Raw genomic sequence first — 27,234 nt, forward strand, 5'->3', positions numbered from 1 at the left:
TTTCCACTTGAACAGCATGATCCCCAACTTTATACTAATTTGCCTCTGTGACAATAGCACGCCACAGGCATACTATATGCCTCCTTATGACTTAAGTTTGTTTTAATCAGTTTGTATCTGGTTATGTAATACTTTTATTTGCTTTTTATTCTGACATATGTGTTTTATGCTTCGCTGTTTTACTCTGTACGATTATGGGTTTTGATTAATAATCGAATAAACATATTTCCGCCACGTCCGATAAATGGGTCTTAATCATCATAGAGTTTGGATATTGCATAGAATTGTCCTCCAGCCAAAAAAGGTCCATTTCATTCAAGGGAAAAAAAACTGACGTCTACTGAAGGAGGTTGAGGAATTGCTGGAAAAAAATGAGCAATAGACAAGGTGTCAAGAACAGATCAACAAAGGAAATTACTCAACATATTTCTGAATACCAAAGGTAGACAGGCCTCTATTCCCAATTCTAGACCTCCGATTCATAAACCAGTTTATAAAAACCCATAGATTCGGAATGACAACCTTGCAGGAGGTCACCCCACAATTCCATGACCACATAGAGCTAAAGGATGCCTACTTGCTAGAGCAGCAAGAAAGCCAACAATAAGGAAGTGCTACATTGCAAAATGTAAGAGATACTCTTTATGATGCCTTAAAATTGATTATTAAGGAAAAACACTAAGGACGCAATGGTGTTAAAATATCTTAGATACTTACTAGAATGAAAGTTAACATGCATTATATGAAAGTACACTTAGCTGAAATAGTGGCCTACACAAGAGGTCACATAGGCAGAAGCTTCTTCACAACTCTGGTAATAAAATGGTTCTTAGAAGGAGCAAAAAGAATTGCACCGCCAAGAAAGGTACCTGTACCCACATGGAATCTAAACATGATACTCACTCAGTTAATAAAGGCACCCTTTGAGCCTTTACACAAAGCCACATTAAATATGCTCACTCTAAAGACCGCATTCCTGGTGGCCATAACACCTCTTTGCAGGGTGAGAGCAAAATACAAGCACTCGCAATTCAAGAACCATATGTTCGAGGCATATGGGCTGCAGATGGTACATTATGAATAGATCGGCATCTGGTGTTGGGCTCGGATGATTGCACTTGTTTTTCTCTTGGAGAAGTCTTTTGTAGTCACGAGGTTGGTGACTCCTCCCTTGGGTGATAGTGCGCATGGGCATCGGCTCCATCCTTAGATTGTTTTTCTCCGCCATCGGGTTCGGATGAGGATCGAAGCGCTCCAGATTAACTTCGAGAAAAAGTTATATTTCGGTGCATATTCCCTTCCCAATTCGCCGGTATTTATCGAACGCAAGTTCATTCCCATTTCGACGCGCTTCGACGTCAACACCGAAGATTTCTAACTCTACGTCGACGGGACCGAGAGGCCTATTTCGACGTAGTCCAGCCCGCAGTCCATGGAAAGGACTCCATTCAAGAAATGTCCAACGTCTGGTGCTAAATTCCCACACAAGGACCTACACGAGGTGTGCAACCTCTGTTTGTCACCTGACCACGAATCCAGGGATTGTGAAGCCTGTGCAGCTTTCTCCTCCCAAGTCGACGATTATAAACCGTCGAGCCCGAAGACACGAGATATCGTGGGTGGAGTCAAATGCAATCCCAGAACTGTTTGAGGTTGAACACTCCGAGGAGGAAGAAGATGAGGACGAGTCTGGGTCAGAGGCGGACGAGTCTGATGTCAAGAAGTCGACGTTAATCAAACCGTGAGTGACGACGTCCCTTTACCAAAAAACCAACCCTGATTGGTGTTGACCCCGCCTTCGAGCCCGGTCAGACAACCGAAGAAAGTTCCGACGCCCTGCCTTCTGGCTCGGCAACGAAACCGAAACACTGGGTCCCTCACTATGTCATATCCGAGAAACGGTCGACATCGACATAGACACCGAAGCTCCATACCAAAGAGAGCTCGAAGTCGAGACATTCCATGTCGATACGCAAACATGCTTCGACGTCGAAGACTCCCTCGACACTCGAGCAAACTCTCGGTGCCGAAAACACATAACACCGAGACACAGAAGCAAAAGCACCTATTGGACCCAAAGGCTTCGGTACCGACACAGGAGCAGGAGATAGATCCAAAACAAAAGACTTTGTTCATTGATCCACAAACTGGCAAGGTGATGGCAAAACCACCTAAAAGGAGGAAGACTGAACCGTTGGAGGGGAAAGCTCCTCCTCCCAAGAAGAGAACAATGGGGACAAATACAACTCCTCCCCTTTCTCCACAGCCTATGGACATACCCTCTTCTCCTCTTCCTCATACTCTGCCAGCTATCTCTCGACCTTTTAGATGTAGAAAGGGACAAAGGGGATGGGGACCTTCCTCGGGATGATAACAATATTATCCCAGAAGACACAGACCCATGGGAAGATTATGATGCAGTGATAGATAATGATAATGACACTGATCTGTATCAAAAACCTCCCCCCCCCCCCCCCCCCGATGATAATTCGGGTTTTGCACAATTGAATAATAGGTTAGCAAAATTCCACTAGGTAGATTTACATACTGAACCTCAGGTAGAAGATTTCCTTTTAGAAACACTACCAGCTGCACAAACCTCTTCAGGGACCCTACCAATGCCTAAAGGTCTCCTCACTCACACATCAGATATATTTAAAGATCCTGTGAGGTCTAGGGTGTTAAACCCAAGAATTGACCAAAAGTATAGGGCAGCCCCAAAAGACCCAGTATTTATTAAGGGCCAAATACCTCTGGACTCGTTAGTAGTCTCAAATGCTCATAAAAGGGCGAACTCACTAACAGGTGAAGCTCCTCCTCCTGACAAGGAGTCTAAGTTAATAGATGCCTCTGGCAAGAGAGTAGCATCTCAAGCAGCAAACAGCTGGCGCATAGCAAATACTCAAGCGCTACTTGCACGCTATAATAGAGCTCATTATGATGAGTTAGAGAAACTCATTACACATCTCCCTAAGGAACATCAAAAAATGGCAGAGCAGCTGATACAAGAAGGGAAGATAATAACCAACACTTCCTTTAAGTGCGCCTTAGACGCAGCAGACACTGCGGCAAGATCTATAAACACCAGTATCGTGTTAAGAAGACATGCATGGCTTAGGGTCTCAGGGTTCAAATAGGAGGTACAAACTTCTTTATTGAACCAGCCTTTTGATGGGAAAGCACTCTTCGGCTCAAGCACAGATGAGGCGTTAGAGAAAATGAAAAAGGACACGGAAACGGCCAAGTCAATGGGAGCATTGCAACAGCCATCTCAGAGCGGTTTCTTTCGTAGATCCACCTACAGAGGCGGATCAAAAAATACAGGCACAACCCAACAATCAACCTCTTTTACACCAACATCCCCTAAAGGTAATTCAAGAGGCAGTTACAGAGGTAACAACAACAAGGGTGGAGGTCGCGGAAACAACAACCGCAACTCTCCTACCCCAAAACAGTGACTTCATACAGCTCCCCCCAGACCATGCAACACCGGTCTGGGGACGCTTATCACAGTTCCTGCCTGTCTGGGAAAACATCACATCAGACAAATGATCCAACATGGTTATTGCTTAGAACTCACTGCTACCCCACCAAACATCCCCCCCAGACAGCGTCCAATGAGTCAAGATCATCTGACATTATTAAAACAGGAGGTACTATCGCTGCTACAAAAGCATGTGATAGAGGAGGTTCCACAACATCAACAAGGAACAGGAGTATACTCTCTATACTTCCCAATTCCCAAAAAAGACGGATCTCTAAGGCCAATACTAGACCTCAGACCTCTCAATGCATACATAAATTCGGAACATTTCCACATGGTCACGCTCCAACAAGTACTTCCTTTACTGAAGAAAGGGGACTTTCTTTCTACACTTGATCTAAAAGACGCCTACTTTCATATCCCAATTCACAAAGCTCACAAAAAATACCTCAGATTTGTAATAGAAGGACGACATTATCAATTCAAAGTCCTTCCGATTGGAGTCACAACAGCACCAAGGGTGTTCACAAAATGCCTAGCAGTGGTTGCAGAGAAGAAGACAGCAAATACATGTCTTCCCTTACTTGGACGACTGGCTAATAAAGGCCAAGTCACAAGAAGAATGTCTTCAAAACACACAAAAGACAATTCAACTGCTGCACCAGCTAGGGTTTCCGGTGAACTACACAAAATCCCACCTGCAACCAAACAAAGTTCAACAATATCTAGGGGCTACTATAAATACAGAAAAGGCCATAGTATACCCCAATCCAGTCAGGATTCAGACAATGATTACCCTAATTCAAAGATTTCAACTGCAACACTCATTAGCAGCTCGAGTGTTCATGCAGTTATTAAGGATGATGTCCTCTTGCATACTGTTAATCCCATATGCCAGACTACAAATGTGTCCGCTTCAAGAATGTCTAGCGCAACACAGTGGAATCAGGCTCAAGGTCAGATTACAGATCTGGTGTTGGTAGACGACCGCACGCATCGCTCTCTGAAGTGGTGGAATACAGCAAACATTTCCAAAGGGCGGTCGTTCCTAGAGCCGATTCCACAAGTGATGCTAACAGCGGATGCATCGCTCACCGGATGGGAAGCTCATATGGAGAGATACACAGTACAAGGGAGAATGAGTGTACAGCACAAACGACTGCACATAAATCATCTAGTACTACTAGCAGTGTTTCTAGCATTAAAAGCTTTTCAAATGCATGTTCTCAACAAAGCAGTCGTGGTCAGAACAGACAACATGACAGCAATGTATTATATTCAAAAACAAGGGGGACACACGCTCTCCAACTATCCAGACTAGCGCAGGAAATTTGGAGATGGGCCATTCCTCAAAACATCTATCTGTTAGCCGAACACCTTCCAGGAGTTCAAAATCAGATAGCAGACATCCTGAGCAGAGCGTCAGAACAAATACGAACTGCACAACCAAATACTGCAGCCATTCTTCCAAATATGGGGACAACCGGAGATAGATCTCTTTGCCACTCATTAGAACGCAAAATGCCAAAGCTTCGCATCCAGATACCCACACCACCTGTCGCAGGGCAGGGCAATGCATTATGGATAAATTGGTCCAACAAATTTGCATACGCTTTTCCCCCTCTCCCACTAATTTCATTAGTGGTTCGAAAACTGCAACAACATTCAATGACCATGATATTGGTAGCACCCACGTGGGCACGGCAGCCGTGGTTCACCACGCTTCTACAACTTTCACAGGTGCCACACCAAAAATTAAGAATCTCACCCAGTCACCTTAAACAAAACCATGGAGAAATAATGCACCCAGATCCCAAACAACTGAACCTAGCGATCTGGCTCCTGAGGTCTTAGAATTTGGATACTTAAATTTACCTCCAAACTGCATGGAAATTATTAAACAAACAAGACGTCCCACCACCAGAGCCTGCTATGCAGCAAAGTGGAAAAGGTTTGCTGTATACTTTAAAGTAACAACATCAACCCTCTGGACGCATCTACACAAAATATTATTTGCTACTTACTACACTTACAGCAACGCAACCTTGCTTATACCTCCATTAGAGTACATCTTGCAGCTATAGCAGCATACCTACAAAACAGGCAACATTTATCCCTGTTTAGGGTACCCGCAATCAAGGCTTTCATGGAAGGCCCCAAAAGAGTTATTCCACCAAGACTACCACCTTCTCCAGTCTGGAACCTCATTATAGTACTCACCAGACTAATGGGACCACCTTTTGAACCTATGCATAGGTGTCAAATACAATTTCTTACATGGAAGGTGGCTTTCCTTATAGCCATTACCTCCCTCAGGAGAGTGAGTGAGTTACAGGCATTAACAATACAAGAATCATTTCTACAGTTACACCAGAATAAAGTGGTTCTTAGAACAAACCCAAAGTTCTTGCCTAAAGTAATTTCAGCATTCCACATCAATCAGCCAGTGGAACTACCAGTCTTTTTTCCAAAGCCACAGACGGTAGCAGAGAGGGCCCTACATACACTAGATGTCAAAAGGGCAATATTATATTACATAGAAAGAACACAAACTTTCAGAAAAACTAAACAACTATTTGTAGCGTTTTCCCCTACACATAAAGGCAACCCTATATCTAAAGCAGGTATTGCCAGGTGGATTGTTAAATGTATACAGATATGTCACATAAAGGCAAAAAGAACACTAACTGTTCCCCCTAGAGCTCATTCTACATGCAAACTAGGTGCATCTATGGCATTCTTAGGGAACATTCCCCTAGATGACATATGCAAAGCAGCAACTTGGTCTACACCGCATAGCTTCACAAAACACTGTGTTGCCGTGCAGGCAAGACAACAAGCAAATGTGGGCCAGGCTGTATTAAAAACTTTATTTCAAACTGTTGCAATAGACACTGGTGACCACCGCTAGGGAGGTAACTGCTGTGTAATCTATTCATAATGTACCATCTGCAGCCCATATGCCTCGGACGGAATATGCTACTTAACAATATGCATCTGTTCATGGCATAGAGGGCTGCAGAGTGGTACATACCCTTCCTGCCTCCCCGGAAACCTGTGTCTGTTCCAACATTATCTTATTTAGATACACTTACATGGGCATCTCTTTCTGTATTCTATCGTACTACTCCATCTAACCCTACTATGGCAAAACAATCTAAGGATGGAGCTGATGCCCATGCGCAGTATCACCCAAGGAAGGAGTCACCTGCCTTGTGACTACAAAAGACTTCAAGAGAAAAACAAGTGCAATCATCCGAGCCCAACACCAGATGGCGATCTATTCATAATGTACCACTCTGTAGCCCTCTATGCCAAGAACAGATGCATACTGGTAAGAAGTATATTCCTTACAAAGACCGGATTGTCATGAGGACTGATCCATAATTCTTACCCAAGACATTTTCACACTTGACTCAACATAGATCATACAATACAAATTCCACTTTTTTACCAACAGCCAAAAATTCAAGCAGAGAGGGCGTTACACACGCAGGGCGCAAAATGTGCCATAATGTACTTCACAGAAAAGACATACCAGCAGGAAGACTAAGCAACTATTTGTCTTGTTTGCAGTCAACAATATGGGAATAGCTGAAACTAAGGGCACAATTGCCAGATGGATCACACAAACTACTCAGCTATGCCACAAGTGCAGCGTAGAAACTAAACGTATCCCCATCGGCAAACGCAACAAGGAAAAAGGAGTAACCATTCCCCGTCTAGCAAATACATCTTTACAAGTTATGGCAGCAAAGTCATCATCCCTACAAACGTTCACAAAACACTACTGCCTAGGCATTCAAATGTACATGGAAGCTAAAGTGGGACAAAAAGTGTTGAAACATTTGTTTACAAAGCTAAGTATGTCTACAACCCAACCTACGCTAAACTAATAAAACTACTACAAAATTGATGCACAGCATGTGAATAAAGAAAAGGTTCACGCTGTATATAGTTTCTTACCTGTAGGTGTAGTATTCGACTATCTAAAGGTTGGGTCTGGAATTCGCCACTTTTTAGGTCTCGCCTCTCAATGCGCATGCCAATTGAGCAGAGCGAGACTATAGGCACTTAAACAGACTTTACCCAACTGGCGATTTGGTGCTGTGCCCGTGCGCTTTTAGGTCAATGCGCAAGCGCATTGACCTAAAATGCGAGTGCACAGCATCAAATGCCAGCCATCTGTTCCCCAGCAGCTCTTCCCGCTCCGCCCCACAAGCTTTCCCCAGCGTGCGCTCTGCCTTAACAGCACTCCTCCCACAGCTTTGAAGTGAAGCTTAGCTTCACTTCAAAGGCCCCTGCTACTTAACACCCTCATCGCCGCTCTCCCCGCCGCCCCCTGCTGCGGCCGTGCCGCATTTCTCCTCCCCCCTCCCCACAGCAATGCCCTCCGTCTTGTTTTGTATTTGATGTATTATCTTGTTTCACGTTGACTGTTATTGTTGCACTTCCAAGTGTATTCTATGAACAAGTGCCAGCGCTCCTTGACTGTCACCAATACTTTGTGGCAGATTTTAGCCTATCGGAGGCAAGAGCGGTTTGCCTTTATTATCCATTCCTCTTAACCATCCCTCTGGTTTAACATGCAACAATGAAAACGGAAATCGCTGAGCCCAAAATAAAACTGCGTATCCACGGCAACATTGGAAGAAAACACCGACCTGTACCACACGAAGAATTCTTTAGCACACGCACAGTAGATCCGTCTGCTTTCTGCCCATGTTCATTGCGTACTGTATTTCATTCCCGAGGAAACTCTCTTCATAAGGCCCAGAAGACGCATTTTTTAAGCTTTGCGGACTCTGGGACACCTTTGGGGACTCTGCCCCTCACCTGTACCTCTATGCCGAGCGCCGGGACACTCTGAGCATCCGCGCGCTATATAAAAGACATTCATTCATACATGCATTGCCCTGATTGTAAGATCAATAAACAACTAAGGGTTGGCTCTAATCAGTATGGCTGAGCCGTCATAGAACATAACAAAAAAGAATTGCCAGTACTGATAACGCCGCAGTAACATGAATTCAGACACAATCCTTGAGAAAATATTCAAGACTGGGGGCTAGTCAATAGCTTTTATTCTTGTTTCTGACTTTATCAACTCAATCTCAATCATATCACAACCATACAACATGCAATCATTCATGAATGATTGCATGTTGTATGGTTGTGATATGATTGATATGATGAATGATTCCCCCCTATTTTGACTTTTTTGATAAATGTGTTTTACATGTTTGTTTTTGAATATGAAAAAAGTATCTCTTGATAAAGTCAGAAACTAGAATAAAAGCTATTGACTAGCCCCCAGTCTTGAATATTTTCTCAAGGATTGTGTCTGAATTCATGTTACTGCGGCGTTATCAGTACTGGCAATTCTTTTCTGATTGTAAGATGGCTGTCGCCCGTAGCCTGATATCTCTGTTACCGGAGTACCCCTGCTTGCACACTGAGCAGCTGACAAACACATTCGAGTCATAGCCCTCGGGACGTTCAGGGCTTCCGGCCACGTGTACGGTGAAAAGCCATCATCCGTTATGTAACCTTGGCCTGCCTCCTCCTGCCAAAGGCGGGCGGGACTGTGTTTATGGGCATCAGTCACTCTTAGTTTGTTTACCTCATGCAGTGCCTTGTCGGACACGGCTCCTTTTTGCAGCCGCCCGTGCATCTCAGTTCTTAAGGACTTGAAATGTAAAAGCCTTTGTAATTGTGGTGGAGGCACGTTTGATTTTCGTGCATGTACACTCAGCCCTAGTTTTTCTTTTCCATAAGTTTGTATGCTAGGTGTATATATTTTTCCATGTTAAATCTGTACCAATAAAATGAGTTATAGGATTTGGGTTTGAACAGTAAACTTTGGTCAGTCAGCATCAATAGCATTTTTCTTTGTGCACAGTAAGACACTCCCGGAGTTTTTGCTTTTTACTTTGAAAGACCTCATGAGAGCGCCCGGCTGGCAGCGGTAATACCCACGGCGGTAATTAAATTACCACAAGGCGAATTATGACCCATGATTTATGCTATTTCACCCACAAAGGGGAAAGTACCCGTGGTATGATTCTAACTGCTAGGCTCTGGCCTGTATCTGGGGCGCAGCTCAGAGAAGGGCTCCCACTTGACTGTCTTGACAGATTTGTGGGCTTTGCAGGAGGGCCTGTCAGGTGAGTGTTAACAACAAAATAAAAGCACTCCAGGCACCCCAAATGTCTATAGGCCGGAACAAGAGGGAGGGGACGGGCTTCCATGGTGGTAAAAGCTTCACTGTTTACCTCGTGCAGTCTGCTTTACCTCCAACCCCTAATTAATAAAGACAGAAGAAGAATTCTGCAACACATTGGGTCTATTCTCTTAGGAGAACAAGGGTCTGAGTTTGGGTAATCCCCTTTTCCAATCACTGGGCCTGCCGGGCTGCTGTGTGGATGCTCAAAAGTCTCAGAATTCAAAATCTCTCAACTCAAGGAGAGGATGTGGCGCCAACCTCTCTCTACACCCCTCTCTCTCGCTACACCCCCCACTCTCTACACCCCCCTCTCTCTACACCCCCCTCTCTCGCTACACCCCCCTCTCTCGCTACACCCCCCTCTCTCGCTACACCCCCCTCTCTCGCTACACCCCCCTCTCTCGCTACACCCCCCTCTCTCGCTACACCCCCCTCTCTCGCTACACCCCCCTCTCTCGCTACACCCCCTCTCTCGCTACACCCCCTCTCTCGCTACACCCCCCTCTCTCGCTACACCCCCCTCTCTCGCTACACCCCCCTCTCTCGCTACACCCCCCTCTCTCGCTACACCCCCCTCTCTCGCTACACCCCACTCTCTCGCTACACCCCCCTCTCGCTACACCCCCCTCTCGCTACACCCCCCTCTCGCTACACCCCCTCTCGCTACATACCCTCTCGCTACACCCCCTCTCTCGCTACACCCCCCTCTCTCGCTACACCCCCCTCTCGCTACACCCCCTCTCTCTACACCCCCTCTCTCGCTACACCCCCCTCTCTCGCTACACCCCCCTCTCGCTACACCCCCCTCTCTTGCTACACCCCCTCTCTTGCTACACCCCCTCTCTTGCTACACCCCCCTCTCTTGCTACACCCCCCTCTCTTGCTACACCCCCTCTCTTGCTACACCCCCTCTCTTGCTACACCCCCCTCTCTTGCTACACCCCCCTCTCTTGCTACACCCCCCTCTCTTGCTACACCCCCCTCTCTTGCTACACCCCCCTCTCTTGCTACACCCCCCTCTCTTGCTACACCCCCCTCTCTCGCTACACCCCCCTCTCTCGCTACACCCCCCTCTCGCTACACCCCCCTCTCTCGCTACACCCCCCTCTCTCGCTACACCCCCCTCTCGCTACACCCCCCTCTCTCGCTACACCCCCTCTCTCGCTACACCCCCCTCTCTCGCTACACCCCCCTCTCTCGCTACACCCCCCTCTCGCTACACCCCCCTCTCTCGCTACACCCCCTCTCTCGCTACACCCCCCTCTCTCGCTACACCCCCCTCTCTCGCTACACCCCCCTGTCTCGCTACACCCCCTCTCTCGCTACACCCTCCCTCTCTCGCTACACCCCCTCTCTCGCTACACCCCCCTCTCTCGCTACACCCCCCTCTCTCGCTACACCCCCCCTCTCTCGCTACACCCCCCCTCTCTCGCTACACCCCCCTCTCTCGCTACACCCCCCTCTCTCGCTACACCCCCCTCTCTCGCTACACCCCCCTCTCTCGCTACACCCCCCTCTCGCTACACCCCCTCTCGCTACACCCCCCTCTCTCGCTACACCCCCCTCTCTCGCTACACCCCCCTCTCTCGCTACACCCCCCTCTCTCGCTACACCCCCCTCTCTCGCTACACCCCCCTCTCTCGCTACACCCCCCTCTCTCGCTACACCCCCCTCTCTCGCTACACCCCCACTCTCTCGCTACACCCCCACTCTCTCGCTACACCCCCCTCTCTTGCTACACCACCCTCTCTTGCTACACCACCCTCTCTTGCTACACCCCCTCTCTTGCTACACCCCCTCTCTTGCTACACCCCCCTCTCTTGCTACACCCCCCTCTCTTGCTACACCCCCCTCTCTTGCTACACCCCCCTCTCTTGCTACACCCCCCTCTCTTGCTACACCCCCCTCTCTTGCTACACCCCCCTCTCTTGCTACACCCCCCTCTCTTGCTACACCCCCCTCTCTTGCTACACCCCCCTCTCTTGCTACACCCCCCTCTTGCTACACCCCCCTCTCTTGCTACACCCCCCTCTCTTGCTACACCCCCCTCTCTTGCTACACCCCCCTCTCTTGCTACACCCCCCTCTCTTGCTACACCCCCCTCTCTTGCTACACCCCCTCTCTCGCTACACCCCCTCTCTCGCTACACCCCCTCTCTCGCTACACCCCCTCTCTCGCTACACCCCCCTCTCTCGCTACACCCCTCTCTCTCGCTACACCCCCCTCTCTCGCTACACCCCCCTCTCTCGCTACACCCCCCTCTCTCGCTACACCCCCCTCTCTCGCTACACCCCCCTCTCTCGCTACACCCCCCTCTCTCGCTACACCCCCCTCTCTCGCTACACCCCCCTCTCTCGCTACACCCCCCTCTCTCGCTACACCCCCCTCTCTCGCTACACCCCCCTCTCTCGCTACACCCCCCTCTCTCGCTACACCCCCCTCTCTCGCTACACCCCCCTCTCTCGCTACACCCCCTCTCTCGCTACACCCCCTCTCTCGCTACACCCCCTCTCTCGCTACACCCCCCTCTCTCGCTACACCCCCCTCTCTCGCTACACCCCCTCCCTCGCTACACCCCCTCCCTCGCTACACCCCCTCCCTCGCTACACCCCCTCTCTCGCTACACCCCCTCTCTCGCTACACCCTCTCTCGCTACACCCTCTCTCGCTACACCCCCTCTCGCTACACCCCCTCTCGCTACACCCCCTCTCGCTACACCCCCTCTCGCTACACCCCCTCTCGCTACACCCCCCTCTCGCTACACCCCCCTCTCGCTACACCCCCCTCTCGCTACACCCCCCTCTCGCTACACCCCCCTCTCGCTACACCCCCCTCTCGCTACACCCCCCTCTCGCTACACCCCCCTCTCGCTACACCCCCCTCTCGCTACACCCCCCTCTCGCTACACCCCCCTCTCGCTACACCCCCCTCTCGCTACACCCCCCTCTCGCTACACCCCCTCTCGCTACACCCCTCTCTCGCTACACCCCTCTCTCGCTACACCCCTCTCTCGCTACACCCCTCTCTCGCTACACCCCTCTCGCTACACCCCCCTCTCGCTACACCCCCCTCTCGCTACACCCCCCTCTCGCTACACCCCCCTCTCGCTACACCCCCCTCTCGCTACACCCCCCTCTCGCTACACCCCCCTCTCTCTACACCCCTCTCTCTCTACACCCCTCTCTCTCTACACCCCTCTCTCTCTACACCCCTCTCTCTCTACACCCCTCTCTCTCTACACCCCTCTCTCTCTACACCCCTCTCTCTACACACCCCTCTCTCTACACACCCCTCTCTCACTCTACCCCTCTCTCACTCTACCCCTCTCTCTCTACCCCTCTCACTCTACCCCTCTCTCACTCTACCCCTCTCTCACTCTACCCCTCTCTCACTCTACCCCTCTCTCACTCTACCCCTCTCTCACTCTACCCCTCTCTCATTCTACCCCTCTCTCACTCTACCCTTCTCTCACTCTACCCCTCTCTCTCTCTCTACAACCCTCTCTCTACACCCCTCCCTCTCTACACCTCTCTCTACACCTCTCTCTACGCCTCTATCGCCCTAACTCAATCTATCTATCTATTGCCCTAACTCTATCGCCCTCCCTCTATCTTTCGCCCTCCCTCCCTCTATCTTTCGCCCTCCCTCCCTCTATCTTTCGCCCTCCCTCTCTTTATCTTTCGCTCTCTCTCTCTCTATCTTTCGCCCTCCCTCTCTCTATCTTTCGCCCTCCCTCTCTCTATCTTTCGCCCTCCCTCTCTCTATCTTTCGCCCTCCCTCTCTCTATCTTTCGCCCTCCCTCTCTCTATCTTTCGCCCTCCCTCTCTCTATCTTTCGCCCTCCCTCTCTCTATCTTTCGCCCTCCCTCTCTCTATCTTTCGCCCTCCCTCTCTCTATCTTTCGCCCTCCCTCTCTCTATCTTTCGCCCTCCCTCTCTCTATCTTTCGCCCTCCCTCTCTCTATCGCTCTCCCTCTCTCTATCGCTCTCCCTCTCTCTATCACACTCACTCTATCTGTCTATCGCATGACCACAGCATCACTCATCACCACCACAGCATCACTCAGGGGCACCACGACATCACTCAGGGGCACCACGACATCACTCAGGGGCACCACGACATCACTCAGGGGCACCACGACATCACTCAGGGGCACCACGACATCACTCAGGGGCACCACGACATCACTATGCACTACCACAGCATCAGTGAACGTCAGAGCATCACTCATCGCCACCACAACATCACTCAGCGCCACCAGAGCATCAGTCTGTGCAACCATTCAACAACAACTGGTTCAAATATGTTCTCTCAATGTTTCAAGGTTTATTACAAATGTCACAAAAAAAGTTAATATTTCACTTCTGTTCTTGGATTTTCGTCACAATAAAATACACTGAACATAATCTTCACAAAAGTTATTTACAAAAGTTTAAGCTATTGCCGTTATAAATTACAATAACTTTTTATTTAAGTATTAATTATAAAAAAATAAAGGCCATTGTTATTTTTAATATGAATACATCGAAGTCACGTAAATACAACATATTGCATTACAAATGCTATAGGTGTCACATTTGCAAAAGTTATAACTATTGGCATTGTAAATGACAAAGCTATCAATTTGGCTATTTTAAAAACCAACACATAAATAAAATATGTGTCATTTACAAGACCAATAGCTCCAACTTTTCTAATGCGAGACCTATTGCATTTCCAATGCTTGTTTTTGTAGTCCTTCTATTTGTCTTTTTTGTTGTTGGGAATCAACAGATCCCCCATTTGGTGTTTCCTGTGACGTAGTATGTCCTCCCCCGGAAGCTTCCACTCTTGGTTGCCAGCTTCAGATTCATTTTTTGTTCTGTTTGTCTGTCCTCTCCTTCCATCTTCTTGGTGGAGATGGGTGGGTTATTTGTGAATCCAGAAAATTCTTCAAGCTACAAAACTACACCTACAGGCAAGGAACTATTTGTTGTCTTCAGCCAGACTTGCTCTGATGTCAGTTAGTTGATATTGGCTACTGGGCTGTTAAATACTTGCAAGATCTTGCTGGACATGTCCTAACCTGTCCAGTGAGATCTTGCTGACCGTCCTCAAAGAGTTTGACATCTCTGGCTCAAACCAGTCACGAAGGTCAGGATGTAACCAAATATCTGACTTGATCTCATTGCCAATGCCGAGAATGTACAGTGTCAACAATTTTGCGCATTGACTTCCCAAGAAGGCTCTCTCCCAGACTCATTCTGTCTAGAGTAGAGCATGTATCTCCTGTATGACTTCCTGCCACTGCCTCCCCTTCCCCAAGTTCTGAAGAAGATCAAGAATGACCTGGCCCAAGTCACTCTAGTGGCTCTAGACTGGTGGTACCAAGAAATTCTGGGCATGAATTTGTCTACGATTAGACTCCCACTTTGGGTGGATCTTCTGTCACATCAGTAGGTCAAGGTCCTCCAACTTGGCTTGTGCAATCCACACCGCCGTGTATGGAGATTGGGCAGCGCAGTTGACTGTGTTCGATCTGCCTTCCTAAGCAGTGGATGTCGTCCTTGCAGCAAGATGTCCTTCTAAGTCTGTTACGCAGGAAACTGGGACAAGCCTGTAGCTTGGTGTAGCTCCTTTAAAGCTCACTCGGTGCAAGGTAAATTGTTTGATGTATTACTATTTTTCTGTTTTTGACCCAGGAGGGACTTGCAGGAAGCACTATCGAAGATTATTTGTAGTCCTTGCAGGCTTTTTTGCTTTACCGGACCAACTGTCCTCGTTTAAATCTCGTTGTGATGTGTTTTCTCAGAAGTTTAATCCTTCTATCCTTTATCATGTCACATTGGGTGCCTCAATTTGGTCCTTACATTTCTTATGTAAATCCCTATTGAGCTGTTGCTTAGCTGTCCTCTATGCCTTCTGACTCTGAAGACTGTCTTTCTTATTGCTATGACTTCATCTCATCGTGTGAGTGAGCTTCAAGCTTTGTCTGTCCACCTGCTCTAAACACTTCCTTCTATCTGGACAAACTAGTGCTGTGGATTAGAGAGGCCTTTGTACTGAAAACTGCCATTCACATTGGACATTCCATCTGTCTTCCGAAGCTCTTTGCCCACTTCGCCTCTTGAAATAGCAGGAGAGACATTTTTACATTGATCATACCAAAGAACATCGAGTGGAAGATGAGGTCTTTGTAGCGTTCCAGGAGCAGTGATTGGCAAGTCTGTGCACAACGTGACTTTGTCCAGGTGGGTAATCCTCTGCATTAGGATCTGCAATGCATTGGCCAAGAAGCAGCCTGCAAAAGTGTTGAGCCCATTCCTCTAAGGCCAAACCTGCCACCACTGTACTGGCTTTCAGGGTTCCTATTTTGTATATTTGCCATGCTGTTGTCTGGACCTCCGTGCACACATTCACAAAGCATTACTGCCTTGACAACCAGACCCAACGGTAAGGGTGTTTTGGCCATTCTGCAGTACTTTTTGGTCTTGGTAATTTCACAGACCCGCTCTTGAGGGTGGTACTGCTTTGGTATATATTCTAAAGGTGAAGAATTTGCAATTCTAAGTATCCATCAGAAGAACGAGTTACTTACTTTCTGCAACACTCTTTCCGGTGGAGATCTCCAATTCCTCACTGCCTTTCAATCTTTCAGTTCTGTAAAATGAATTCCTTTTTATCTAAGGAAATTATAATTTAAAGATCTGCACACTGTATCAACCAGTTTATTTGTGGGCTCTACATCAGAGGGTGCAGAGAATGTCCAGAAAGGAACTAGCTTCCGTGAAGTGGGATGGCACTTATATGTGGCTTCAGTCGTTAATTCAGAGGTGAAGCAAATTTGAGTGAAAATCGTAAGGTGCCTTGAGTTTTTGTATTATATAAAAAAAAATTACGTGAGTAGCTTTTTATTTTTAACGTATTTTAGTTTTTTTATACAAAAAAAACTATTTACTGGATAGTGTATTATTGCAACGCTGATTTCTCACATTTATAATCTGCAGCCTTAACTTTTTAACTTTGCTTGTCTTTTTGTTCCTAATTCATATGCTTCATCCATCAGCAGATTTACCTTTCTCAGTGTGTCCTTAACCTTCATTGTATAGCCCCTCTTCGCATGTATACAAGACAGACACCTAGAACTAGTCAATATGAACTAAAGCTGCCACTTTGTTCCGACAAGATTGCTTCCCATTTCCTTGGGCATCATCTCCCATTGTATACAGCTTTCTCTGTCCCCATTCCCAAATACATTTCTTCACTGCACATTGCCAGTTTGATATGTCATTTCTGACTGCAATTTCGCGCATTCTGTCTTTTCCACCTGAGGCCTTTTTTGTCCTTCTTGATTTGTCCTAGAACAGTAAAAACCAGTCTGTACAAAACTGGACTCCGGTCACCCATTGACCCTGGACCTCTTACACGCTCATCTTCTATCAGAGGTTCCTGATGAATTGTGTTATGATACTGTCACAGCCTTGCCAATGTTTCTCCAGCAAGTAAAGGTCCTCTAAAATTGTCACTTTTACAGGTTGTGCAGATTTGATGGCATAGTGGTGGTCCATATTCACCAAGGATCCTCTTTCAGTGCACCAGCGACTTGAAACTCTTTACTTTTGCCTTCATAATAAAGGCATAACCGGTTTCATGGAGATTGGCCAGAGCGGAGGTATCCAATGGTAAACCTTGTGGCCTTTTTGTCAATTAAGATCCACTTTCTATTTGTGAAGCTGGCCATGTTAGAGAGATAATGGTCTCCATTTACTCCGAGTAGCAAACAGCCATGCTCTTTAATAGCACAGTGTACCTTTAGGCATGTTAGAGCTATTGGTGTTGTAAATGACAATGTATTTTACCCATGTGTTTTGTTTTGGAGTGGAGTGTATATATGTGGTGTGGAGTGGAATTATGTGGGTTTGATTGGAATTGTGTGGGGTGGAATTGAGTGGTGTGTAGTGTATTTGTATAGTGGAATTATGTGGTATGGTGAATAGATAGGTGTGGGAATTGCACAGAACAGAAAGGAAGATAGAGAGGGATAGGTAGTTTGTGCACAAAGTGGTGAACAGACTCCATACCAAGGAGTAGAAGGAGTGTGAGAGAAAATAAGGGAGAGCAGGCCACAAACACATAAAGAGAGAGCGCCTGTGAACTCAGAAGACACCCCAAGAAGAGGAGGAGAACATGGGTTTGAGGAATGTAAAGCTTGGAAAGGCACAGGAAAAAAATTGTGCTCGAACACCTGAAGTTAACCACATGAGAGAGACGAACAGTGTGTGAGAGAGCGAGAGAGAGGGGTGAGACACTGGGAGAGAGATCGAGAAAGAGATAGAGAAAGATGGAGAGAGTGGGCAGTACACAGAGCTAGGAGGTACAAGAAGGTGGCCTGTGTGAGCAGGCAGTATAGAGAGAAGAGAGGGAGTGAGAGGGAGGGTTGAGAGGGGGAGTGGGATTATAAAATGAGAGGGGGTAGTGGCAGTGAGAGGGGCAGTGGTTGTGTAGTAGAGAGATGACAGGCTTGGTGGAATTGAGTGGTGATAGATAGGGTGTATTGGAATTTTTGTTGTGCAATTGTGTGTCTTGGAATTGTCGCATTGTGTAGTTGAAATATGTGGCATGGTGTGCTGTGGCAATTTGGTGTATAGTAATTAAATGGTATTAAGTGTACTGGATTTATGTAGAGTCAAATTGTGTGTTATAGAGTTTAGTATGTGGAATGTTATTGTGGAGATACAGCTTGTAGAGTTGATCTATGTGGTGTGCTTTTACATTTTGTGGCATGATGTGGAAATTTGTGGTGTGGATTATGGGTATATGGTGTGTTGTGGAATTGTATTGTGTTTTTGAAAAATGTTGTTTGGTGTGGAATTATGTGGTGTGTATTGGACATGTTTGGAGTTTAATTGTGTGGTCTGGTAATCTGTGGGGTTGAGTGAAAGCATGCTTATTAGAAGTGTGTGTCATGGTATGGAGAGCATTTATGTGGATTGTTGGAATGTGGCATAGAGTGCATTTATGTGGGGTGCATTTATGAGTAGGTTGTAATTATGTGGAGTTTGATTATGCTGAAATGAATGTTATTATGTGGAATGTAATTGTGTAGTATGGTGTAGAATTGTGTAGCATTGAATTGTTGGTATTGTGTGGAATTATGTGGAATGGGTTGTAGTGGTGTTATGTGGCATGGTGTGGAGTAGTATTATATGGCGTGGAATTATATGCCATGTTGAGTAGCTGAATTTATTTTGTACAATGCCAATAGGTCTTGCTTTTGCGAGAGTTAGAGCTATTGGCGTTGTAAATGAAAGTGTCTTTTACCCATGTGTTATGGAGTAGAGTGGATGTATGTGGTGGGGAGTGGATTTATCTAGGTTGGATTGGAGTTGTTTGTTGTGGAATTGTGTGATGTAGATTGGATGTGTGTGATGTAATTATGTGGCATGGTGTGCAGTGGAATTATGTGGATGGTAATTATGTGTAGTTTTGAGTACTTGATTTACGTGGACTGGGATTATGTGTTGGAAAGACTGGAAGACAGGGGTATTATTAGAACGGCAAACCCTGCATGACATGCAACTCACTGCCACTATAAAAGGTGAGAACTGTGGTGCCTTTTTATACAAAATAATAAAATCCATGTTACTGCGTTGGATATACCGGATGGTCTGGGACAGTGTCAGTGGCATGCTTAAAGCGCAGGTCACTACCACTGTAAAATGCAAAACATATTGTGGCTTTTAAAACTAAATATGCTATACGTTTGTGCCTGCACACAGACCACACATAAGGAGGGTTGCATAATTTGCAATCAGTAGTTGTACCTAATATATTATTTAATACAAACACTATATCTCTTAACACAACTGTTCTCTACCATTCATGAACCGCAAACTGTCACAAGGCCAAGTGACACTCATAACAAGCATTGTTGAAGGCAAACGATCTGACTTTAATAGACTAACACTTTGAAATTGCATTCGTGCCCGACTTGATTTGTGTGTTTTAGCTCCATACCTCAAAAAATGAACCCAAGCACTGGTCAAGAATACATTCTTATCATTGGCAGGTCATGTTGGGCAAATCAGTTTGAAATAAAAATGTTTGTCTAATGGGCAGGGCTGGGAGAATTCAAAGTGGAAAGCATCCATTAAAGTATTGGTGTCACTGGTTAATATGTGGTCATTTTGGAGAATTCATAGTGTTTAGGGGCCAGGTGGGCAACTTGAGCCAAATTTCGAGGGGGGCTGGAAAATATTTCGGAGGGGGCTAATTCTTCCAGCACGGACAGAGTGGCTGTAGGAAGGGGTGAACACACAACAAAAGCCTCATTTACAAGTAAATGGTCTTTTAAAGACCTGTTAAGTACTCGGGTGCGGCTGCGATTAGATGTCGCCAGCCCGCAAAGCTGTCTCCTGCCGGGCTGACACACGCCACGGGGGGCTGAAGCCCCGTGAGCCCAATCGGTGTTGCGCGCTTGTGTTGGGCGCTCATTTCCTGTGGAGACTTTTATAGTGCATGATAAGATCTCTGCAGACTGTGGAGCCTGCCAGCCTGGTTTCTTTCTACATCGTCACTTTCATGTGCACAACACTCGATTGAAGCTTTCAACCTAAATGTCAAGTACTATTCTTGAAGAAGAAAAAAAAGAGGAAAGAAATACCACCAGGGATTGAATAGATAGCTATACAATTCCTGCACACTGGGTCATGCAGTGTGATTTGGGAATGCGTGCTTGCGACACGAAATGGAAAGTGTTTCAACCAAAGTGCAGTTTTAAATACTTTGCCAAGGACGCCCTGCTGCCCCCAAGTCTTGCTGAAAGCCTTTGGTGGTGGTTATCAGTCCCAAGGAAAGAAACTGTTTATCTGGGGCTTACAGGCACGCCTCTTTCTCAAATTATTTCAGCCAGAGATTCAATCGGGCCCCTTGTTATCATGCTCAGTAAACATAGTCTGCGCTTTACACCCCTTGATGCTGAGCATTCTAAGAGCAGACGACCGAAGAAAAGGGATATTTGTACATATCAAACCCTTTCACCAAACACCAGGGGAGAGTGATGCTGTCAAACCTCACACACCATTGGAGTATTTAGTAATTTAATTGTTTATTAAGGAGTTTTGACCTGGACTGCATTTACCCTGCAAGAGATGTTCATACCGTAACGGAAGCAACAGGGGAAGATGGCGGCTGACTGAAGAGCTCAGTCGTGAGCTCCTTGCCTGAGGGAATGGTATTGCCGACAAACGCTGACCGGGACAGACTATGAACGGAGCACCGGGTAGTGACGGCCATGTTATCGTAATACACCGCTATTTTTGACAAGCATAATGGTATAACAACAAGATTTAACAAACCTTCCACAAACCTTCTCAGCCAACGTGGGCTCACTTACCTGTTTTCTCCACTCCTGTGGTCTGGATCTTAGTGGTAAACACTGAGGAACATCCGCATCCACATCCGTATCTGCTGGTGCACTGGTGTGTGCCATCAGTGAGTTGCCGGTGGGTTGCCTTACAATCTGTATGCTCTGTGCTCTGGATCTTCACGGCTAACACGAAGGAACATCCATTATCGTATCGGTGAGTGCCACTGAAAGAGTGCTTTACGTTTTGCGTGCTCAGTGCGAGGCTTCGCTGCGGAGGGTCGCATCGGGTCCATGCTGTGTCAGGTCTGTGCCCGAAGCAGCTTTCTTCTTTTTGTGCTATCCCCTGCCTGATCGGGCGATCAAGAGAGGCGGCAAGTTGCGCTTGGCGGAAGCATTAAACCGCAACAGACAGGGGGAGCGAGGGCCAAGTGATCGGCGCTCTCTGCTCTGGGCTCCGCAGTGGTGACTGCAGCTGAACAACAGTATCTTCACACAGTGACCGTACCGGGACTGGTTTGAAGTTAGTACAGGCAGTCTGAACCGGCAACGCGGCACCAGCTCTAGTGTGCTTGTACCCTGCCTGTACCCTACACGAATCCTACCGATCGGATCCAGTGAATCAAGCTGCGAAGGAGCAGCGCCAGGCAGTGGCAGCAGCAGCTGTGGATCGGCCTGGCCCGGTGCGGAAAAAGACCCCTGCGATCTACACCCTGTGCTCTCACCGACACTACGTGACACAGAACAGGGACGCATCAGCTCAGGCCCTTGCAGGCCCAAACATGCTCAGGTGAGCAGACGCATTATGAAACTGTAAAACAGTAAGAAAGTGAAGTGAAGCCGGGCAAGAGGCAACAAGTCGGGCAGGGGAGTGAGCGAAAACAAGAACATCGCCGAAAGAAAAAAAAAGCGGCTGGGAAAGGATCCCTTTGAAGTGGCTGTGAAAGTAATTAGGGGGAGGAGAATTGAGGCCAGCGCGCACTGCGCACGCTGGGGAAGCCTGTGGGAGGGAGGCTGATGGCTTTGATGTGGGGAAATGCGCGTGTTTGTGTTCACGCGAACTGTTTGAATTCCGCCCGATGGTTTGATAACTTTTTTGCCTCCTATAATTCTCGACTATCCATTCCTTGCGGAATGGGATAGGCAAGACCCTTAAAATGTGCTACGTTTTTGTTTATAACATTTTAACTGCTTCCTCTTGCGTATTATATATTGGAGCTTTTGTTTGACTTTATCCAGTTTATCCTACTGTCCTCCTCTTGAAGGTGTAATTGTGATGTTTTGTGATTTAACATTTAGAATTAAAGTAGCTAATGTTTTAATACATTAATAGTTTCACACCAATTGAAATGTTACTCAGTGCCAACTTGTGCACTTTTGGTGTTTTTTTTAAACTTTGGTTTTAACAGTCCTTTGGTATTAGGTCGCAGTCTACCTCAATACATTTTGCCAACTTATAGAAAGTTGAGCTAGGAACGAATTCTGCTTGTTGATTGCCATTGGCTTTGTAGTTTGTTCCTCACACTTTCTGGCTTTATTTGCTTTAGGCTCTCCAGGTTCAGTTTGTCTCCCCCATTGCTAAAACTGTGCATTCTTCCACAAACTCACTTTATTTATACATGCCTTTAAATGTTGTACTTATCTCGCCATTCTACTCTATGCCACTTTTCGCCATTCTACCCTATGCCTCTCTTCGCCATTCCACCCTATGCCAATCTTCGCCATTCCATCCTATGCCACTCTTCGCCATTCCACCCTATGCCACTCTTCGCCATTCCACCCTATGCCACTCTTTGCCATTCCACCCTATGCCACTCTTTGCCATTCCACCCTATGCCACTCTTTGCCATTCCACCCTATGCCACTCTTTGCCATTCCACCCTATGCCACTCTTTGCCATTCCACCCTATGCCACTCTTTGCCATTCCACCCTATGCAACTCTTTGCCATTCCACCCTATGCAACTCTTTGCCATTCCACCCTATGCAACTCTTTGCCATTCCACCCTATGCCACTCTTTGCCATTCCACCCTATGCCACTCTTCGCCATTCCGCCCTATGCCACTCTTCGCCATTCCGCCCTATGCCACTCTTCGCCATTCCGCCCTATGCCACTCTTCGCCATTCCGCTCTACGACACTCTTCGCCATTCCGCTCTACGACACTCCTCGCCATTCCACTCTACGACACTTGTCCCCACTCTTTGCCATTCCACTCTACGCCACTCTTCTCTATGCCACTAACATTTTGCCATGATGAACAGCAGCCAATAGCTCTTGCATATTTGTGTGTTCTGAGAACACAATTCTAACAATGACCCACATAATACTTTTAAGCACAAAACCACTTAAGATGAAGAGAACGTGTTTTTGCTTTGTATGTCCTGTGTTTCTGATATTGAACATTTCTTATAAACACTATACAATGTAAAGAAATATTTTTGCTATTTTTATTGACAGCAGTGACCATAATGTGAACATCATGCTTGTATCTGTTTTGGCCATTTATGTTGGTACAGATTTGTTACATAGTAAAAATGGCAAACACTGGTGGTTACATGTATGTTCAATTCTTGCAGTTGCCTCGTGGATGAAGATGTCAAAGAAGAAATCTTGCAACCTCCAGAACCCCATCCAGTGCCGCCCATCTTGACACCCTCACCTCCGTCTGCTTATCCAACAGTTACTAATGTTTGGCAGGACAATGATCGATATCACCCAAAGCCAGTTTTGCACACGCTTTCATCAGAACACACAAAGGACCACAATGAACACTACATCAAAACTGAGGAATATTCAGGGAAAGTGGAACCTGCAGTTGAGCGTACAGATAAGAAGCTGGAGCGCAAATTGAGTATTGAGATAAAAAAGGTGCCCCTACAAGAAGGACCCAAGAGCTTTGATGGCAATACACTCTTGAATAGAGGAAATGCAGTAAAAGCTAAATCACTTTCTTCTTGCCTAGTAGACAAATCTTCTAAAACCCCGGATCAGGGTTCTGTGGATTCTTCTGAGCAGGTTTCTCAAAACTCTTGCATTGAGCCACAGACAGACAAAGCCTTACTTTCAGATGTGTCCTGCCTGAGTTCTGAGGCTCCACCAAGACCAGGCCACCTCCCCCTTAAGGAGACAGGACAAGCTGTGTGGTCAGTACCAAGCCCTGAAAACAAGCCACTGTCTCATGATATGACGTCAACTGTTGATATGTCTGTGGATGAATTGTGTTCAGACATTCAAGCAAGGTCTGTAGCACTAGAGACAACCTCCTCAGCTGTGCTTTCTCCCTTTGATCTTGTCGATCTGGACACTGCATTGGCAACTGCGACACCATTGTCATTTACTAACCCTCTGCACTCTGATGACTCTGACACGGATGAGAGACACTCTGATGGGGCTATGACCAAAGGTTTGACAAATGTATCAACTGCAAGTGTCCATGTTTCTGCTGCAATTTCCACTGAATTCCCTTTTGCCAGAAAAGTATTACCATTGTCTATTGCTGGACAAGATTTGCCAGGCACCAAATCACCTACTGAAAAAGGTAATTGATTTCTGGTCATTTTTCTGTCGTTTGAAACATATAGAATTCGACTCAAACAGGGAGATGAGATATTGTAGAGTGCACTCAAAGTATCAAACTTCTGTATGTTCATCTGCAGTTTTTCTAGTACTTTTTTTTTCATGAATCCATATTTGTCCAGCTTAATTCATTTGGATAGCTTCATATGTTTCTTTAGTTTCATCTAACATATTTTAATTTCCCGTTGCAATTAGCTTTTTTTTACACACGTTATGCTTGTTTAAGGAAACCAAGCTAGAATTATTTTAAAGTATATAGAAATACTGCTTGATCCATATTTCGATGATTAGTCTATTTTCAACTCAACTTAAAATATTTTCTGACTGATTGATTATAGGTTCTGTAAGGTATTTGAAATGTAAGTCTTTCAAACCAGAGTAGCTCCCTTATTTAGTTTGTCCTCTACTCTGCTATTTTTGTTTTAACAGATTCTTGCACTCCGATTATAGAAGGAAATGGAATTCACCTTGTGTCCCCATTCATAGTTTGAGCTTGCTAGTGGGGCGGCAGTTTGGAAAGAGTTTTGCTGCATTAATTATGTCGATGCCTTCCTAATTTGTAGATGGTATGCCCATTCTACACAGTACCAGTACAATGTATTTTTGAATGGTGCATGTGAGAAAGTAGCTAATGTGGCTATTTCATGGTTCCTGGTGACCATTTTTCTGGCTTAAGTGGCAGTTTCATCACTCAAGTAACACCCTTTCCTCTGCATGAGGCCATTTTACATCATGCAAATGTGGTTTTATTTGTTTACGCATGTGTGTCTATACACGTGTGTGTGTGTGTGTAGATGGGTTATTTGTAGCTTGGCAAGGGAGCAATTTTGTGGTATGCACAGGGAAGTGATTTCATATAGTGTGAGAGAAAACAGAAAAAAGAAAACCAGAACTGGACCTTGTTAGAAATGGTGGTCTCTAGTTGGCAATGTTTTGCACCTTTGTCCAGTAGGAACCCTTCTTCCTAGTCGGGGTAAGGGGGGATACACTTCTAAAATAACCCCTGCTCACCCTCTACGTCTCTTGGCATTAGCCAACCTTATCTCAGAGGCAGTTTGTAAAGCATTTGTGTACACACTTTAATACAATGAAAACAGTACAAATGGACATCACACCAGTTTAGTAAAATAAGTACTCTTTATCTAAAGCAAAGAAGACCAAAATGACAAACATCCACAAAAACGTAATCAAAATATTACTTTTAAAAGATTGAAACAGTTTTGTCCATAGCAAATTATAGTTGTGATACGTCCCACACAAAGTAACTTGGATGTGTGGCAGTCACAAACAAAAACTGCTGCATGGAAGGTAATGCATCAGTTCCTTACGCCCACGGAAGGTGATACGTTGGGCCCTTACTTCAGGTGAGGTGATGTGTTGGTGCCTTACTGCCACTCTGGAGAGGTGACTCGTCTGTTTCTTACTGTGCGGGGAGGTGATGTGTCGGTTTCTTACTGCAGCCCTGTCATTCTTGCAGATGTGGCACCCAGGTGCGATGCGTGATGTTCGGGGATGCGTTGGTTTCTCGATGCGTAGGCCAAGACGCTGCATTGGTCTCTTTAGATGCAGTCCCACGATGTATTGGTTCTTGCAGCTGCACTGAAGGGCCTGCGTTGTAATCTGTGCAATCATCTCTGACTTCGGAGATTGGTGCACAGGATTCGGCGTGCAGAATTTCTTGAGCCACAGGCAGGCTCTGCTTCACTTTCTTTAGCTATGAGTGGGAAACCGGTGCGGATGTGTTGCGCTGCTTGAAGTTGCATTTCTTTTCCAGCTCCCAACAGCAGGAATAATACCCAGAGGCCCAATACAGCAACAAAGCGATACAAAAGGGGATGATGGACGGAGCGTTTGAGCAAATCAAACACTCACCCCTAGTCAATTGACATGGTTTGGCAGTTCGGGCTGGACTGTTCACATGAGGCACAGGGTCAGACTGATTTGCATATAGCCATGTCTGAACTGGGGTGGCTGAGTGAGCTAAAGAATGGTGATGGATTAAACCCAGATCAGTTGACTGGGGGTGAGTGTTTGATTTGCTCAAACGCTCCGTCCATCATCCCCTTTTGTTTCGCTTTGTTCTCCCTAAGTTGGCAGGGTATGCTCAGACGTGAGTCCCTTGCTCACTTGGCCACTGGATTCAAGATAGCCTGGCTGATGAGGATTATGAATCCGAAACTGGTCCCAGGATGCTTGTTTCCGGTCCAGGGAAGACACGGCTTGGCAGTTCGGGCTGGACTGTTCCCATGAGGCACAGGGTCGGACTGATTTGCATATGGCCATGTCTGAACTGGGGTGGATGAGTGAGCTAAAGAATGGTGATGGATTAAACCCAGATCAGTTGACTGGGGGCGAGTGTTTGATTTGCTCAAATGCTCCGTCCATCATCCCCTTTTGTTTCCCCCAATACAGCAACAGGCACCTCTTGACAGGTCAGAACTCCCAGTAAGGAAGTTCAGGGGAGCTGATGGTGAAGTCTTTGTATCCCTGAGACTTCAAAACGGAGGCAAGCACTACTTCAAGCACTTGGAGATCTTCCTCAAGTAGGAGACGCAGCACAGTCTTTATCCTCTCCTTGGCAGCAACAGTCAATGCAGGCCAAC

At 46.5% G+C, this 27,234-nt stretch overlaps 1 protein-coding gene across 3 annotated transcripts in view; it reads left to right on the forward strand.

The window, feature by feature from the left end:
- PTPN12 (protein tyrosine phosphatase non-receptor type 12) overlaps positions 1-27,234 on the forward strand; it is a 592,849-nt gene that overhangs the window by 442,560 nt on the left and 123,055 nt on the right. For all 3 annotated transcript variants that reach the window (XM_086967364.1, XM_086967365.1, XM_086967366.1), the window contains one exon: positions 23,632-24,593. In XM_086967364.1, the coding sequence (XP_086823490.1) occupies positions 23,632-24,593 (962 nt within the window). The remainder of the gene's footprint in view (positions 1-23,631; positions 24,594-27,234) is intronic.

The sequence above is a fragment of the Lissotriton vulgaris genome, chromosome 1_1 (genome assembly GCF_964263255.1).
Source record: "Lissotriton vulgaris chromosome 1_1, aLisVul1.2, whole genome shotgun sequence".
In the NCBI taxonomy this organism is placed as follows: domain Eukaryota; kingdom Metazoa; phylum Chordata; class Amphibia; order Caudata; family Salamandridae; genus Lissotriton; species Lissotriton vulgaris.